This window comes from Arachis duranensis, chromosome 2, assembly GCF_000817695.3.
Source record: "Arachis duranensis cultivar V14167 chromosome 2, aradu.V14167.gnm2.J7QH, whole genome shotgun sequence".
In the NCBI taxonomy this organism is placed as follows: domain Eukaryota; kingdom Viridiplantae; phylum Streptophyta; class Magnoliopsida; order Fabales; family Fabaceae; genus Arachis; species Arachis duranensis.
In genome coordinates, this window is record NC_029773.3 from 3,440,484 (window position 1) to 3,457,035 (window position 16,552).

The window sequence follows — 16,552 nt, forward strand, 5'->3', positions numbered from 1 at the left end:
TATTATTATTATTATTATTATTATTATTATTATTATTATTATTATTATTATTATTAGATTTGTTTTAATTAATGTATAATATTTATCTCATGACCTCAATGATGAAGATGCAATAATGTTAATGTACACATAATTAATATGCTTAACCAAAAAGTAAAAATTGAAAAAGATAATATATATGATATTTCATATTTGATTTGACAAATACCTTAATAAGACATGTGTCACGTGGCTATAGAGTTCGCATTTTTGTCACTTTGGAAGCGGCATTTTGTTGCAACTTGCCATGTTGAGAAATTCTAAAAGCAATCCCTATTAAAGTTATTGTTTACTATCGTATTAATATACACGTTTAATCCATATTGTTATTTTTATTTATTAAATATATATAATTATGATAAATGAAATTTGATAAATATATTAAACCGGAACTAACGCCAATTTAAATAAATGTTACATTTTTTTTGGGCATGTGATTTACATGGACTTTATTTTTTTTGGACTCGTGCATGGTCTAAGCTAGACTATCATCCTTTGCTTCTTCTCCATTTTTTGTTTCTTTTCTATCTGTTTTTGGTAAAATACGGGCCTAAAGCCCATCCATTCTAGCAGTTACCTATTTTTGTTATGGAAATTCTTCTTTAGAGGCCCAACTATGTGTGGGTTAGCCCAAATAAACACTCAAATTAATGTTTGAACATTTCTACAAAATTTCATGGCCCAAAAAAAAAAAAATACAAAATTTTAAATTAAACACTGTATTTTCAAATAAACTTATATTTTTTTAAAAGCTTTTGAAAATGATTCTGATTAGAAAAATGGGAAAAAGACAGATAGGTCCCTGACTTTTCAAACTTTTGACAAATACATCCCTAACAAAATTTAAATACAAAAAAGTCCCTGACTTTAACAAACGGAGGACAATTTAGTCCTTCCGTCTATTTGCCTCTCATACACCTAACGGAACTGGCTGACGTGGCTAAAACGGTGTACAGGTGTCCGTTACGGTGCCACGTTGGAAGGGGAAAAAAGTTTAAAGGACAAATAAGTCCTTGACGTCATTTTACAAATAAAGTTCGAAAGACAAATAGGTCCTTGAGAATTTTTTTTTCATTATACTTCTATTATGCTTCTATTATGAGAATTTAGTTTATAAAATTAGGCTAATTTTTTTGTATGGAAAAAATATTGGTGTTTTTGTTGAAAATGGGAGAATGTCGTGTAATTATAGATGAGTGAATTTTTTTTGTGGGAAGTCAACACGTGGGGGGCGTGGTGAACATGTGGCATCATTCTGGCCAACACGTGGGGGCGTGTTGAACACGTGGCAGCATCTTAGCCAACACATGAGGCGTGTTGAATAATTTTCACAATACTGTAATACACTTCAAATGTCAATATTCAACCAAAACACCAATTTTTTTTCCATATTAAAAATAATTTCTGATAAAATTATGCTTGTATTTTGAAATCTAGTTAACTTGTTTTATTCTACAATTTAAATTATTTGTATTAAAATTGTAAAAGTTGGACTTGTTATGTTTCTACTCTTTTTTTTTTTAAATTGCATTAGTTTAGTTTTAGTGCATTTGTGTATTATATTAGAATTTGTTAAATTGCATTAGTTCGGTTAGCATCAGTTCATTTATGCATCAAGTTAGCATTAGTTCATTTGTGCATTATTCATGTATTAAGTTAGCATTAGTGCATTTGTGTATTATATTAGAACTAGTATTTTTATGCATAATAACATTACAAGAATATTTTTTTTAAATTATAATTCACTTTGTTCTAACAGTATAAATTATGCATGACACAAAAGATTTATAAAATCAAACTACTTTTACAAAAAAGTCGTAAGTTGACAAAAGTTTCTGACTAAGAAGACCAAGATATCTGCAGATAAAAAATTAAATAATAAGATTTTTAGTTATTATTTTTATATGAAAAAGTCTAATTTTTTATTAGTAATTAATTTTAACATTCGTTATCTAAAATTTAAAATAATTTAATGTGTATAATTTTACATTTAAAATATTTTAATTGTAAAAAAATATCGAATGACATATTTTGATTTGTCAAATTACTAATATAAAATATAATTATATATAAAGTAAAAATAGTAGAGAGAAATATAAAAATGGAAAGAGGTAGATGAGAGAATTTAGGAAATGAGTTTATTAATTTTGAAAAAAAAATTCTCAAGGATCTATTTGTCCTTCGAACTTTATTTGTAAAATGACGTCAATGACTTATTTGTCTTTCGAACTTTTTTCTCCTTCCAACGTGGCACCGTAACGGACACCTGGATACCGTTTCAGCCACGTCAGCCAGTTCTGTTAGGTGTATGAGAGACAAATAGACGGAAGGACTAAATTGTCCTCCGTTTGTTAAAGTCAGGGACTTTTTTGTATTTAAATTTTGTCAGGGATGTATTTGTCAAAAATTTGAAAAGTCAAGGACCTATTTGTCTTTTTCCCTAGAAAAATTAATCCTTATATATTTTAAAACAAATTAATTTATTTTATAATAATATTCTTCGAATCAAGTTATTTTGTAATAAAATTTGTTAAACATGTTATATTTAACGCTCATAATAAAAAGTTTAATTAAAAATAAAAAGACAAATTTGAACTAATGGAATCATTCTAAACAACTTCCGAAATAATAAAACCTTGTTAACAACTAAATTATAATAATAAAAATCAATTTAGATATTTACTGGAATCAAAATTTGTACAGGAAGGTTCATTCACTTCCGTAAAATATTAAAAATAGCATAGAAGGTTCTTGACTTTGTGGATATTTATGAATTTGACACGTGGCAGCCACACGAAAAATCTAGAGCATGCGTTAGATTTTGTTGTATGAACTCGGAAACGCGCGAAGCATCTGGAACTCATTTCTCTCTCTCTCTCTTTCTATTCTATTTTTAAGTTTAATTTTTTCTAATATAAAAAGGGTCTCAATTCTAAGATACAAACAAAAAAAAGATTTCAGCTTTGATAATCATACACACAGAGAGAAGAACACTTACAGAAATTCTCTGCTTTTTTGGGTTGGTGGCTTGATTTTGCACTGAAAAATCTCTTCATTTGGATCGTGTGGAACCGTTTGGCTGGAGTTTGTTGCATTTCTTCATATCTGGTGTTGTGTTGTTTACTTTCTATCGTGATATAATAATAATAACAATGTAAGTTCTTATCATTCTTACCTATTCTCTTTAAGAACTCAGTTTCATTCATTCATGTTCTTTGTTTGTTGTGACTCTCTTGATGAGATCAATGGTGAAAATAATAAGTGTTAATAATGTATAGGGAAGAGTTAATGAACTGAAGCAGCTCCTTTTTATGTTTGTTAAGTGTTTGTTGTTATGTCTGAGTGCTAAAATTATACAACTATGTTATGGTACATTAAAAATTAGTAAAAAGTGTGATAAAATATATTTTAGAATATAAATAGATATTAAAAATAAATTAAATTCTATTGTATTTGTGTATAAATACATTGGTGGTTGATTTTAGCGTCTGATTTTGATTTACAAATAGCATTTTTAAAAATCATGATACCAATATCATTGAGATCATTCATGTTGCAGCTGGATATTGTTACACATTCTTGCTCAACTTATTTTCTTCCATGTTTATAATTAACTATGATTTATTAGTGTGTTGATCACCCCTTGTTCTCTTTAAGCTAAGAATATATGTTACTGTGGAGTTGTTTTATAACAAAAATGATATTCAGAAACTTTAAGTTTCATTGTTTATAGGATAAGAATATAGTGTTTTTGCTGTATTGTAGCATTGACAAGGTAGATTATTATGTCTATGTATGCAGAAGATGAATAAGTTTTGTTCCATAAAAAAGAAACGATTACAATTTGATGTTAATCCTTTTCTTATCCTCTTGTGAAATGCAGAAATTTCGGATTTTGGATCAATTAACCTTGCCAAAACCATGATACCTGTATGCAGAAGCATGGACTCAACCTACCCATATCAGAGAAACCAAAGTCCATATCCTCCTTTTTACTATCCTGGATTTGAGCCTAATCTCCCTCAAATGAATATGAATCCACCTAAATCACCTTTTCCCTATGAACATCCTTGGAGCCATGGTGGTTGTTGTGGACACTACCCTAACCCAACGAATTTTTGCTGTGCTCACAACAACAATTTCCATGGCTACTATAACTATAGGCCACAACATTATCATCATCATCATGCTCCATTTCCATCTCCACCAATGTACTATTCTGGTGGTTATCAGGAACCATTCTTTGTTCCTTATGCACCACAACCACATTACACTATGGAGCTTCCTAGATATGATTATGAGAAGCATATGTCGGGAGACTATCATTGTTGCGGCTGTCCAAATCATCCATGCCATCAGAAGGAAGAGCAGAGTGTGAAGATTGAGGAGGAAGAGGCTGATAATAATGCTGGAAACAAAGTGAATCATGATGAAGCTTTGGCGCCAATTCAGACAAGGAATTATCCTTATCCATATCCAATTGTTTGGATTCCACCGGAGTATACAAGAACAAGAAACAAAGAAGCGAAAAGTGGTTCTATAGCTGAGGCGAAGGGTGAGCAGGATCAGATATCTCATGATAGGAAGCCTTCTAGTCCAATGAATTTTCAGGAACCCAGAATTTGGAATGGATGGTTACCGTTTGATATGAATCACACGCCAAATAAGGTTCTTGAAGGGGATGGAAGAAGAAACAAGAACTTGGAAAGTGAGAGTAATAAAAGGGTCTGTGATGATGGAAAAGGAATGAACAACAAAAACCAAAGTGAAAACCAGAGATCAGAATTCCCATTTCCTATCTTTTGGATGCCTTACTACAATAAGCAAGAGGAAGCTGGAAACGAAAACAATCAAGAGACCCATTCAAGTCCAAAAGGCATCGAAGAGGCGCCGCATACTTTCAAGTCCGTTCCGGTAAATTCTAAAGCTGATGAAGTTGTTAGAAATGGAACCATGTCAAATCCAGTTGAATCCATAGACAAAAGTGGTTCAGATGAAACAAAGGATGTTACTAATGAAAAGATAATCCCAGTTAAAGAGGTAGAATTGCATCAAGGGAGAAACAATTCAAATGAAAATGTCAAGAGAGAAAGGATTATTCCTGTGAAACAGATTGAGGAGAATGTGGCAAAGAAAGAGTCTCATGCTGGCATGGAAAAACAATCAGCATCTCCACGGAAAAATGGCAAGTTACCTCCTGTTTGTTTGAGGGTTGATCCACTACCGAGGAAGAAGAATGGCAAAAGCAGCAATGGGAGCTCAAGGTCTCCAAGTCCTCCTGCCTCAAAAGAGCATTCAAAAGCAGTAAGCGAAGCACCATCCGAAGCTCAATCAGCTGGTGTGAGTGACAAGGTTCAGCTATATTCTGATGTCAAGAGTGTTCCAAACATCAGTGAAGAAGTTAAGCCGAAAGAGCAAAATGTTCCAGTGGGCGAAGGCAAGAGCAATGAGAAGCCACAGCCAGATTCAAGCCTTCTGACTGTCCCAGATGTCAGCAAGGAAGTTCAACCAAAAGAGGAAACCATTCAGGTGACTGAAAATAAGACCAATAGAGACAAGGGTGCGGATGAGAATCGTTCAATTGGAGATACTGAAGAAAAGAAGGCACAAAATGGAGCAGAGAACATCATGGAAGAAGCTAGTAAGCCGAATGAAGCAAAGGACTCGAGCAAACCAACTGGCAAAGGTGGAAATGAGAGAAAGGCTTTATCAGATGTTGATGCAGCCATTTTAATTCAAGCTGTGTATCGCGGTTACCAAGTGAGGAGATCAGAGCCATTGAAGAAATTGAAGCAGATAGCCGAAGTCAGTAAGGAGTTGACTAATGTCAAAGCAGGAACGCACTTGGAGAGAATATAATGAGGCTCTTGCTGAAGTTGGATACTATTCAGGTATGTGTTACTGATGCTGTTAACTTAATATCAAATCAGCAATTTCTTTTCAATATACCTTGATTTGGTAATAACATGTTGCGTGAAGTATCTATTTGTTTCACTGTTTTTTTTTATCAATGGCTCTACATTGCAATCACGTGCGATAATTGTGATTTGCAAGTGGTTAGATACATATGCATTAGGAGGATTATTAAGAGTCCTAGTTAGCTTCCTTGTCCTTGATCAATGTTATACTCACGTGGTATTCAATTTATATACCAGGGCTTGCATCCAAGTTTCAGGGAAACAAGAAAATCTCTGGCAAGAGAGCTTACATGCTTGCAAGAAATGCTTGATTCTGTAATGGCCAAGAGATCTCAACAGCAGACGAATGAGTTCATAGACGAGAAGCCTGTTGAAGACATTTCGGAGGATTTACAGAATGAAGAACATGTGAAGGATCAAGAAGAAGAAAAAGCTGCAGTAGCAAGAGAGGATTCTTCTGTGGGAATTCATGATGATATGACGGGAAAAGATAGAATTGAATTTCAGCCACCACTTGATCCGGCATTGAATGTGGCAGCAGAACCTAATGTAGCACCAAATGAAGCAGTTGATGAATGTAACCATCCAAGCGATCTTTCTGTGGAATTTGAAGCAAGATCAGAGGTTGGCAACACTCCCACAGGGATTGAGAATTCAGATACAAATGCTTTGCAAGAATTACCTGTGGGAGTCATAGACGAGGATGGTGCTGACTGTAGTTCCAAGAATGAAGAACAAAATGAGAAAGCAAAAGTAGATTCATCAGGCATCTATGGACTAGAAGAGTTGCCGGTGGGCGTGCTCGATGAAAATCCAGCTGAACTCGTGAAGGATGATGGGGAAACAAAGCTTGGAGATGTGGAATCTATTCTTGAGCTGCCGGTGGGGGTGCTTGATGAGGATAATGCTGCATCTGAATTCAACAAGGATGATGGAACAAAATTTTCAAAGCGGGAACTGAATCATGAAGAGGAAGTGGAAGCCATTGTGGAACTACCAGTTGGGTTGCTTGATGAGGATACAGCAGCATCTGAATCTAAGGAGAATGATGATGGAACTAAAATTTCCAAGGCTCAACAACAACAACATGAAGAGTTGGAACAGTTGGAACCTATTGTGGAGCTTCCGGTGGAATTGCTTGATGAAGAAGAAACGATAGAGTTTGAATCTGGGAAGCATGATACAGATATGGAACATATAACGGAGCTTCCTGTAGGGTTGCTTGATGAAGAAGAAAAAATAAAGTCCGAACCTGTGAAGTGTGATGCCCCTGAAAAAGTTCCACCTGCCATAGAAGAGCAATGTAGTGTTGCTGCTAAAGACACTCAACTGGAGCCTGAACAGCAGATGGAAGAGCAGGAAGAGGTTCAATCTTCTGAGGAATCATCAGATGGGTGGGTGAAGGTTGAATGCTCGAAAGACGAGGAACTTAAAGGTGATGCACAGCGAGATATAGATATAGCAGTCGAATATGAAGAGGAAACGGGAAATGAAGCTGAATTGCCAACCATGGAGTCTGCGAAAAGGGCTGCAGAACTTGTTAGTGACTCGTACATGGAAGAGGAGTACAAAAAGAAGTTAACACAGCTTGAGGAACAAACTGAGAGTGAAGAGAAGCTTGCTGCACAAGTACCCAGCGTTAACAATGAAGACACAGCATTATCAAAAGAGGCAGATCAGGTTGCTGAACATAATGGAAAACTCAAGAATGGTGATGCTGAATTATTGGAAGAAAATGAGAAGCTGAGAAATATGATGAACAGGTTGCTTGATGCCGGGAATGAACAATTGAAAGTGATATCAGATTTGACAGAAAGGGTTAAGGATTTGGAGAAGAGATTGGCAAGGAGCAAGAAGAGAATGAGGACTAAGAGGTTCAAACCAGCGTCATCATTGTCCAACATTAGTTCAAAAAATGATCTATTACAACATAGAGCTATTGATGTTGCAATGTAAAACTATTTTGGTTTAAAAGGGTGTTATGTGTTGTAAACTTGTAATTCTGAGGTTTTGGTATGGTATGAGAGATTGGATCCTTTGTACATTGTAATGTGTCAATTTCACTTGGTGTTAGATATATGAAACATTAAGTGCTAAACTTTTCGCTGCTCATTGGTATTATATTTAGATTATGCTTCCTGCATTAACTGTACTGTGTTAAATAAAACGAAGCGACGATATTATTTGTGGCTGTAAAAAAAGAAGAGAAAAACTTAGGTGATATGTTAGAAAAATGTAATGCTCGAAATTGAAGAATGCTAAAATTCAAGTTAATATATCAGTAACTTTTTACCTAAGGTGACATGCAGTTTCTTATATGTACAATTAATATTTAACAGACCTGAACAAAAATGCAAACGGTAAGTATTCTGGCTTCAAATGCTCTAGAGAGGCCGAATTCATTTCATTTTTACTTCAGAAAATTGTGCTTTCTAAAATTTCTGTCAATAGTTTCATGTGTTTGTTCCTAGTCTCAGGACTAATCTTTTATACAAGATACTTCTTAATCCATACCAAAGTGCATATTGTTCGAGTATGATCACAAATTTCTAAAGTTTAATTATCAATAAAAGTATGATCCTCTTCATGAAATGTTTGAACAAAAAGCAATCAATTTTGTGTAATTTAAGAACTCACATGATTTTCAGAAGCTGAGCTAGTAAGTTTGACATTCCCAGCAGAATCGAAAAGCCATCAAACACTCAAATCCCCGACCTAATATTTTTTTCAAGTAGAAAGTTAGTTTATCAACATTGGTTTTGATAACAGATTTTATTAATGAATAACGACATTACAAATGTATCTTTATTTATAAATTCATGTAATAAACTTGAATGCATTAGAAATGTTACATCTTTTTGTTTAAATTACAAGCTCTGCCACTGAATTGCAGTTTTGGCATTGTAACAGCTTTGGCAGCAGTTGAAGAACCAAAATTAAAATGAAAATACCATCGAGTAATCAAAAAACTTGTCTCCTCAAATGTGATTGACTGAATGATACCCTCTAACCCTCAAATCGCTTATCTAAATTGCTTCAATATATGATTGGATGTTGCATACCTGGATAAATTTTACCCAAGGTCAAAATGTTGAGAGCTTTAAACAGATAAGCCTAAGGATTAGGGATCGTTGATAAAGACAGGATCGATGCATTGTGATAATCAATACTCCAGCTTAAACAGGTTCAATCTCCTTTTGCAGAAAAAGTATCATTTGTTCATTGATTGAAGCACTCCAATCAACCATGAACCACTTTACTTTTGGCCTTTCAGGTAGGACCACAACGTGTTTGTCTAACCCATGCTACAGCATTCACTAGCCATGATTATAAATTGTTCCCAGCGGGTTCTGAAACAAGGTTTAATTTGTCCAGCTATATTCTCTATCACTTGCACCTTCTTCAGATGGGCTTCATTTAAGCATCTATCAAAGAAACAAAAACAAGGACAATAATAGAGCTTAGCAACCTAACATGTTTATACTTAAATAAGTATAGAAGGTATCACAGACCAAACTAACTTAAAAAATTTGTACCTACTATCACTAATTATTTTTCTAAAAGTAGAAAATTTGACTTAAAGACACAAGCTATAAATGTGCTTGAAAAAATTGGATCATGTGGAATTACTTACCAGCCAATCAAAATGAAAAAGCAGTACTTAAAAAAATCAGTGCGTGATGTTTATATCTGCACATTCTCTCAATCTCAAGAATTCTTAAAATTTCGATATTCACAAGCAATCTCTTCAACATTCATCTCAGAATTGTCCACAAGTAAAGGATCCTCATAATCCAAGGAACCATGCTGCTCAAGCTGCACGTCCAAGTCCTCTACTTCAGAATCACTCTGCATCAAGCCAATATCGCTTTCTACATCTGACATGTCACTGAGTGTCTCAAACTTCTTCTTCCTCCCTCTATAACCAACAAGCTTTAAGACTTTTTCCCTCCATAGGACCAAGGGGCATTTCTCAATCAGCTCCGCACCTTCATATGCTTCATTCAAGAACACACTAAACCTCTTCCCCCGCTCCGAGACATAGAAGATGCCAATGTGCTTCAGAAGAATCCTCATGAGCTTCTGAGGCATCACCATCTCCCAACGAAAGTGAGTGAGGTGATCAGTGACCAATCTCTTTTCAATGGTGAAACTAAGAATCTCATGCATAACAGCAACAGCCCTCTTATCAAATTCAAGAGAACCAGCCTTGAGACCTCTTGCATCAGCATAAGGAGACAAATAAGCCCTCTTTTGAAAATCTTGAATCTTTTCACTATAACGATACACCCTTTTATAATTTGAAGGAAATTTCAAAGGGAATGGAAGTGACAGCATACCAGGGATATGCAAATTGGTAGTAGTGGATTCAGTTACACCTGTAACCTTCTCTAATTCCGTTATTGACCAATTAGGATTCCAATTCACAAGCTCCAAGCACTCAACTTGATGAATGCCATCGAAGAATTTCACAACCCTAAAATGCTGCGGATATTGGTGCACCCAATTAGCCCTAAAATCCATAGGCAACCCAAAATCTCTTCTGAAATGAGCAATCTTCTCTAACGGGAGACGCTTATCCACTGACATCATCAGCAACCTCGTAACATGTTCCGCAGCCTTATCGGAATGCTGCTCAAGAACCCTCTGTTCTTCCTCCAACAATTCCTCAGCTCTCTCCGTCAAGCCACACCACAGCACCCCCTTGTGATCCTTGTAGAGTTCAAAGAGCTTTGGCGTCTTTCGAATGAAATCGGAGATTCTATGTGGCTTTGGGAGATTGATCTGCTTACGGTAGTTTTCAAGGGATCTAACAGGGATAATCATCTCAGGCTGTTGCTTCAGAAGCTCGATTAAGAAGAGGATTTTGGAGAGTATCTTCCACTTCTCGGTTACAACCTCAAGATCGTTAACCCTCTTCTGCTTACTCCTGTCTTGAACCCTCTTGCTGGTCGTCATCCATCGATGGAAAAGAATTGAAGCTCCGATGAGCTTCTTCGCTGAGAGGTTTATCGGAGGTTTCAGCATTTGAGGGAACTTGTACAATTATATATCTTCATAGGACAAATTCAGAGATGGATCAACATTTTCCTCATTTTGATTTGCATTTATATCTTCCATAGCATTGTTTCTGATAGTGTTTGTGATAAAGACATTTCTAAAATTCTAACAAAAAAACCAAAAGATCTACAGCAACAAAAGATTTAGCTAAGTGATTGTTTAATAAAAACAACAACAAATTCAAGGTTCGGTGATGATAATCAGCAACAAATTCAACTCAGTGATGTTTTCCAGCAAAAAAAATAACTGTGATATGTTCAGCAACAATTCAGCTCATATAAACAAATTCAGCTCATTGATAATTTTCAAAAATAAATTCAACTATGATAATTTTCAGCAACAAAAACTTGAACTCCAAATATGATTTACAGCAACAAAAAATTTAGCTAAATCATTATTTCAGTAAGACAGCAACAAATTCAACCACCAATGATGATAATCAGCAACAAGTGATGATTTTCAGCAACAAATTCAAGGCATAGTGATGATTTACAGATATGAAATTGAGAAAGAAAGAATATGGAAGAAGGAAGCTCACCTGCCCAGGGACCAACTGACGGTGAAGGAAGCTGACCAACTGACAGCCGAAGACGAGGGACCAGATGCTGGTTCCGTCTGCTTCTTTCGGCGGCGAAGACGAGCGCAGGGAAGGCGTCTACTGAGTGCGAGACCGGAGACGAGAGAGCTTGAGTGCGACACCGTGAGAGAAGTGAGTGAGAGATTGACTAGGGTTCGGTGAGGGCTTCTTCAGAGTTCAGGGAGAGGGCTTCGGCCCAGTACAGTTTTCTATACTTTTCCTTTTTTTTTTAGATTAGATAACAATAAGTACCTACTCACCTAAAATTATTTTCATGAAGATAAATGAATAGGTGACAAACTGAGAATAGTTACAAAGCTTATTAAGAGTCTTGATCAGTGTTATATACCTGGGCTTGCATCCAAGTTTCAGGGAAACAAGGAAATCTCTGGCAAGAGAGCTTACATGCTTGCAAGAACTTGTTGGTGACTCACACAGGGAAGAGGAGAATATAAAGAACTTAACACAGCAAGTACCGAATGAGAATGAAGACAAGCTTGCTGCACTAGTAACCACTGTTAACAATGAAGACACAGCATTATCAAAAATAATTCCTGAGAGTTTGATCTCATTTCATTTTTACTTCAGAAATTCCTTGTTTACTCTTTATTCTTTCTAGAATTTCTCTCTAACTATAGTTCCATGTGTTTGTTCCTGCTTTCATCCCTTTAGGATTAATCTTTTGCACAAGATACTTCTTAAGATATAAACTTCTGTTTCAAAAGCACACAAATTAGCAAAACTTTTCAATTTTAGAAACAGAACATATTGATTTGGCAAATATCTCATCAATTGGAATAGCTGCTTGAGAGAATAATTGGGGTAACAATACACAAAACAGTGACAACGATCGAATAACAAGCCGAAAAAATAAAAATAGAAACAAGAGACCAAAATTTTAACATGGAAACCCTCTTAATGAGAGTAAAAACCACAGGTCATTCGGACAAAAAAAACAGTACCACTATAATTAAGTAAGGATACAAGAGAATCTCAAATAAGTGCACAAATCAAAAGCTTACATTAAGTCAAAACAATCAAGCGCCAAAGCATATAAATGTGAACCAAAAACATGAAAAGTTTACAGAACCACAAATGGTTTGATATATGTACAAACTGCACACATCATTGAGTGAAGTTGATAGGAACGAAATTGTTGCTGATGGCATCACTACAACTTCTTTGACTACTTCAGGTACATGATTGTCATCTTCAAATATGGAAAGCATATCCTTTGAGTCTTGACTGCATTAGCTACATACCTTCATCACCTTGGGAAATCTGTTTGATAAGGTGCCCAAATCCAAAAAGGAAGAAATAGTTATTATTACAGAACCTTTTCTTAGTATTAGAAGTAGCTTATAATAGGCATATCTACTACTAATTATTCAATCTATGGGCAAAAAACTAAACACCTTATGCATGCTGACTCCTCTCACTATCCTACATGAATCTTGTAACAACAGCAACTCCATGATCATAAAGAATTGACAAAAACAGAAACACAATTTTATAACTCCTTTCTTTCCACAAATCAAGTTATAATTTATTTTTTCTCTGTGCAAAAAGCAAACAAGAAAGAAAATTATAGAGAGGAATAGAGAAATATGCCAACAACAACCAAAGCTTTTCAATAATGAGTGCCACAATAACTTGAAGCCAAAATCAGAAAACACAGAGTTTCTGTTTCCCAATACATGAATCCAGCTAAATTACCACCTCAAATGAACTTAGAATTAGATGAAGATGTATAGGCAATGTATAGGATTACATCTCGATATGTGCACAAGCTACCTGCAGAAGATTGTAAAAATCATAAATTTGATACATCCATTTGTTTAAAAATAAACATCCAACTGTTGAATACACAAAAAGTACGATTTTTTTAAATGTGATTTTTTTAATAAAATATGAGAGTCAACAAGTATTATAGATAACAATGGCTGTTTCCTAGAGTAATAAATGATATTTCTTTAACTAGAACTGCAAACTGAGAGCTTTCCCGATAAACAAAGGAAAAGAATGCAAATTCTCCAGTTGGCATATGAGTTCAAGTGGTTACTGTTGTTTATAGAAAGAGAAAAAAAAATTGACTTGAAGGAAAAGGAAATTTATACGTGTGAATTTCATTATGGTAGCATGACAAACATGAAGGTTAGAGAATTACCTGCTCAGAAATCCCTACTCAGAGAATTTGTATGCCATTGACTTGAATGGTGGGGATGTGGGAAATTTTGGACCAAATTTGTTGATGCTTGTTGTTGCAGTGTTTGGCCAGCAAATGACAGTAGTCAATTTGAAGTAGTAAGAGAGAGGGAGGCAGCTTTTCTCCTGCAATATTCTCCAGCTCATCACACCATGAAATGTGTAATTGTTGGAGGGAGGTGAGGCGGAGAAGCTCGTTGCACTCCAATGTCTCCAGAGTGTTAAAGTTAAAGAGATGCAGAGTGTTAAGGGAGGGAAGGAGAGGCAGCGAACCCACCTCTGGGTATGACTTTATGCTCTGACACCCAAAACCAGAAATGGTGAGATGAGTGAGGTTGTCCAAGTTGCCCAACCATGATACACCCCTCGCTTGTTGCTCGCAATCTCCTACACTAAGCTCTTTCAGGTTAGCCGGCAAACCACCCTCTGGCCACCTGCAAATGTTTGGGCAACCTGCTATGTTGAGAGACTCTAAATTTGGGAGAAGAGTATTCATGCCACGTGGCAATGCCTCCAACTTCCAGCACCTGCTAACGTCGAGATGAGTCAAGTTGGGCGTAGCCAGTCCTTCTTCCGGAAATGACACAAATTTGTGGCAAAAATTGATGGAGAGACGTTGAAGAGCAGCGTGTGGTGGCTCTAACATTGAAACTGATTCCAGATTTGAACACCCTATTATCTGAAGATTCTGGAGATTGGGAAAGGCATCCAACGACAATGAGGTCAGTGAATCACAGCTGTCATCTATCCGTAGATCTACCAAATCATATTTCTGTTGTTGCTGGAGTAATTTAATGTGGCGGCAACGAAGGATTGTGAGCTTTTGCAAAGATTTGGGTAAACAATTGCCCCCCAAGGATACAACAGATGAACACTCTGAGATTTTTATTTCTTGGAGGGAAGTTAGATGGTGGATGATCCTTGCCTTAAATGCATACTCCACCACACATTCAAATCCGCTAATTGATAACCTATCCCCATCAAGTCTCATCTTTCCATACCACATTTCATCATATTCTTGTATTTTCAGTTGGCGCACTTTGGAAACATCCGATGAGGAAGAAACGATTCTCATTAATACCTGACTAACCATATCTCCCTTTAACATTCGACACCCTCTTATTTGAAGGCTCTTAAGCTGAGGAAAGGCTTCTGAGTCAGGTAACTGCCACTCCTCCCAACATGTCATAACATAAAATTTCAATGTCTCCAGTGAGGGAAACGGTGCAATAGGCGAAGAATGTTGATGGCCTTCATTCTTGTAAAACTCCTTGCCAATGCTCTTTAGTTGATCAAAATTTTCGATCCACAGGGACTTGAGAGAAGGCAGTTGTCCAAGTGAAGGCAGCATGCAGCAATTCTTGCAAGACTCGAGAGATACACTTGTCATGTTTTGGTACAAGGAATGCCCCATCCAATCTGGAAATATTTTACCTTTGTATCTAGTAACACTCAACTTTTTCAAGCCAGTGTGTGGTTGTAAGCCGTGGAGTATATCATGTTCATCAGTACGTGTGTTTGAAACCATATCATCACCTGAAGACACAGACCATTCCAACAATAACTGCTCAATGTGCTTCTTATCTATTATCCTTGCACTCCTTGCCTGATTCGCATCAACCACATTCTCCAATTTCTGAATTGCAAGTGATCCATGAAGATTTAGAAGTCCTCCTAACTCTTGGATTCCATTGTCTTCTTGCTTTCCCACCACAAACTTGCTTAAAATGTGCAACTGTTTTAATTTGCCCATTCCTTTTGGCATTTCTTTCAGACGAGTACCCCTTGTATCAAGATGCTGCAAATTCACAAGCTTATACATGCTATTGGGTAGCATAGTCAGCTGTGAACAACCTTTTAACTTTAAAGTTTGTAGATTGCACAAGTTACATAATGACTCGGGCAATACCTTAATACCACTCCCAGAAAGATCCAAATAGCGCAGGTGGATCAATTTATCTATTGAATCAGGAAATACATCAACTCTATCAAAGGACAAAATTCTCAAGTATTTATTCTTTGACAACATGTCACATGGTAATGTTGCACGATCTTCCCGGGGCCAAGCTACTCCATGATTGATATACAATAATGTCCTCAAAGATTCTATTTTGCTAGAGGAGCATGTTTTCTCAGGGATTGAATAATCGTATGACAAATGACGAGTTAGAATACTCATCTCTTCCTTTTCACCAGAGACTCTACAATAAAGATCTCCAGCAAGAAAAGTTGCCAAGTCATGCATGAGATCATGCATCACAAAATACTTCTCGAACTCGTCCTCGACCTGCTTGAAGAATAGTCTTGAAACCAAGCCATCGAAACACTCGCAACCAACTTCTTCTAGAGTCTGTCCCCTCCTTGGTGGTTGTAAAAGATCTTCAGCCATCCACAGCAAGATTAATTCATCTTTATCAAGTTTATAATCTTTGGGATACAAGGAACAATAAACAAAGCAACGTTTTAAATGAGCAGGCAGATGATGGTAACTTATTAACAATGCAGGAACGATCTTACTGTCTGTCAAAGAAAATTGCCAAATATCACTAGACAATATTTTATTCCATTCTTCAGCACGATGCTCTGAGCACAACAAGCGTCCAAGTGTTTCTGCAGCTAACGGCAAGCCATCACACCTCTCAACAATCTTTCTGCCTATTCCTTCCAGTTCTGAGCTCCCATTTGATTCAGGAAAGGATGCATTCCCCGCAAAAATAGACCAACAATAATCATCTGATAATTGATTGAGGGT

At 36.1% G+C, this 16,552-nt stretch overlaps 3 protein-coding genes across 6 annotated transcripts in view; 1 reads left to right on the forward strand and 2 right to left on the reverse strand.

The window, feature by feature from the left end:
• The first annotated feature begins 2,979 nt into the window (after nucleotides 1-2,979).
• On the forward strand, nucleotides 2,980-8,067 carry LOC107472958 (BAG family molecular chaperone regulator 6). The gene is given in 4 exon segments (XM_016092484.3): nucleotides 2,980-3,193; nucleotides 3,923-5,881; nucleotides 5,884-5,930; nucleotides 6,195-8,067. Coding segments are annotated over 3 exon segments (3,687 nt in total). The 5' UTR covers nucleotides 2,980-3,193; nucleotides 3,923-3,960; the 3' UTR covers nucleotides 7,914-8,067.
• A 428-nt stretch (nucleotides 8,068-8,495) lies between these two features.
• LOC107472957 (protein WHAT'S THIS FACTOR 1 homolog, chloroplastic) lies at nucleotides 8,496-12,138 on the reverse strand. Of its 3 annotated transcripts, none has more exons than XM_052257999.1 (4): nucleotides 11,945-12,138; nucleotides 11,557-11,815; nucleotides 9,592-11,011; nucleotides 8,780-9,382 (listed from the first exon to the last, which is right to left on the reverse strand). In XM_052257999.1, the coding sequence occupies exon 3, from the start codon at nucleotides 10,983-10,985 to the stop codon at nucleotides 9,666-9,668; it is 1,320 nt and encodes a 439-aa protein (XP_052113959.1). In that variant the 5' UTR covers nucleotides 10,986-11,011; nucleotides 11,557-11,815; nucleotides 11,945-12,138; the 3' UTR covers nucleotides 8,780-9,382; nucleotides 9,592-9,665. The 3 variants fall into 3 exon arrangements, with proteins under 3 accessions (XP_052113957.1, XP_052113959.1, XP_052113958.1); XM_052257998.1 differs by having other exon boundaries at nucleotides 11,557-11,855; XM_052257997.1 differs by lacking the exons at nucleotides 11,557-11,815; nucleotides 11,945-12,138 and adding an exon at nucleotides 8,496-8,672 and having other exon boundaries at nucleotides 9,020-9,382; nucleotides 9,592-11,246.
• A 406-nt stretch (nucleotides 12,139-12,544) lies between these two features.
• Nucleotides 12,545-16,552, reverse strand: part of LOC107472960 (putative disease resistance protein At3g14460) — a 41,085-nt gene continuing 37,077 nt past the window's right edge. The window contains exons 3-5 of one of the 2 annotated variants that reach the window (XM_052257273.1): nucleotides 14,078-16,087; nucleotides 13,763-13,926; nucleotides 12,545-12,876 (exon numbers count right to left, since the gene is read on the reverse strand). In XM_052257273.1, the coding sequence (XP_052113233.1) occupies nucleotides 13,777-13,926; nucleotides 14,078-16,087 (2,160 nt within the window). In that variant the 3' untranslated portion in view covers nucleotides 12,545-12,876; nucleotides 13,763-13,776. The remainder of the gene's footprint in view (nucleotides 12,877-13,762; nucleotides 13,927-14,077; nucleotides 16,088-16,552) is intronic. The other variant, XR_008005897.1, reaches the window with a different exon arrangement.

Coding starts and splice junctions, on each gene's coding strand:
- LOC107472957 (XM_052257997.1), bottom strand. CDS start 10,985: ATGCTGAAACCTCCGATAAACCTCTCAGCGAAGAAGCTCATCGGAGCT.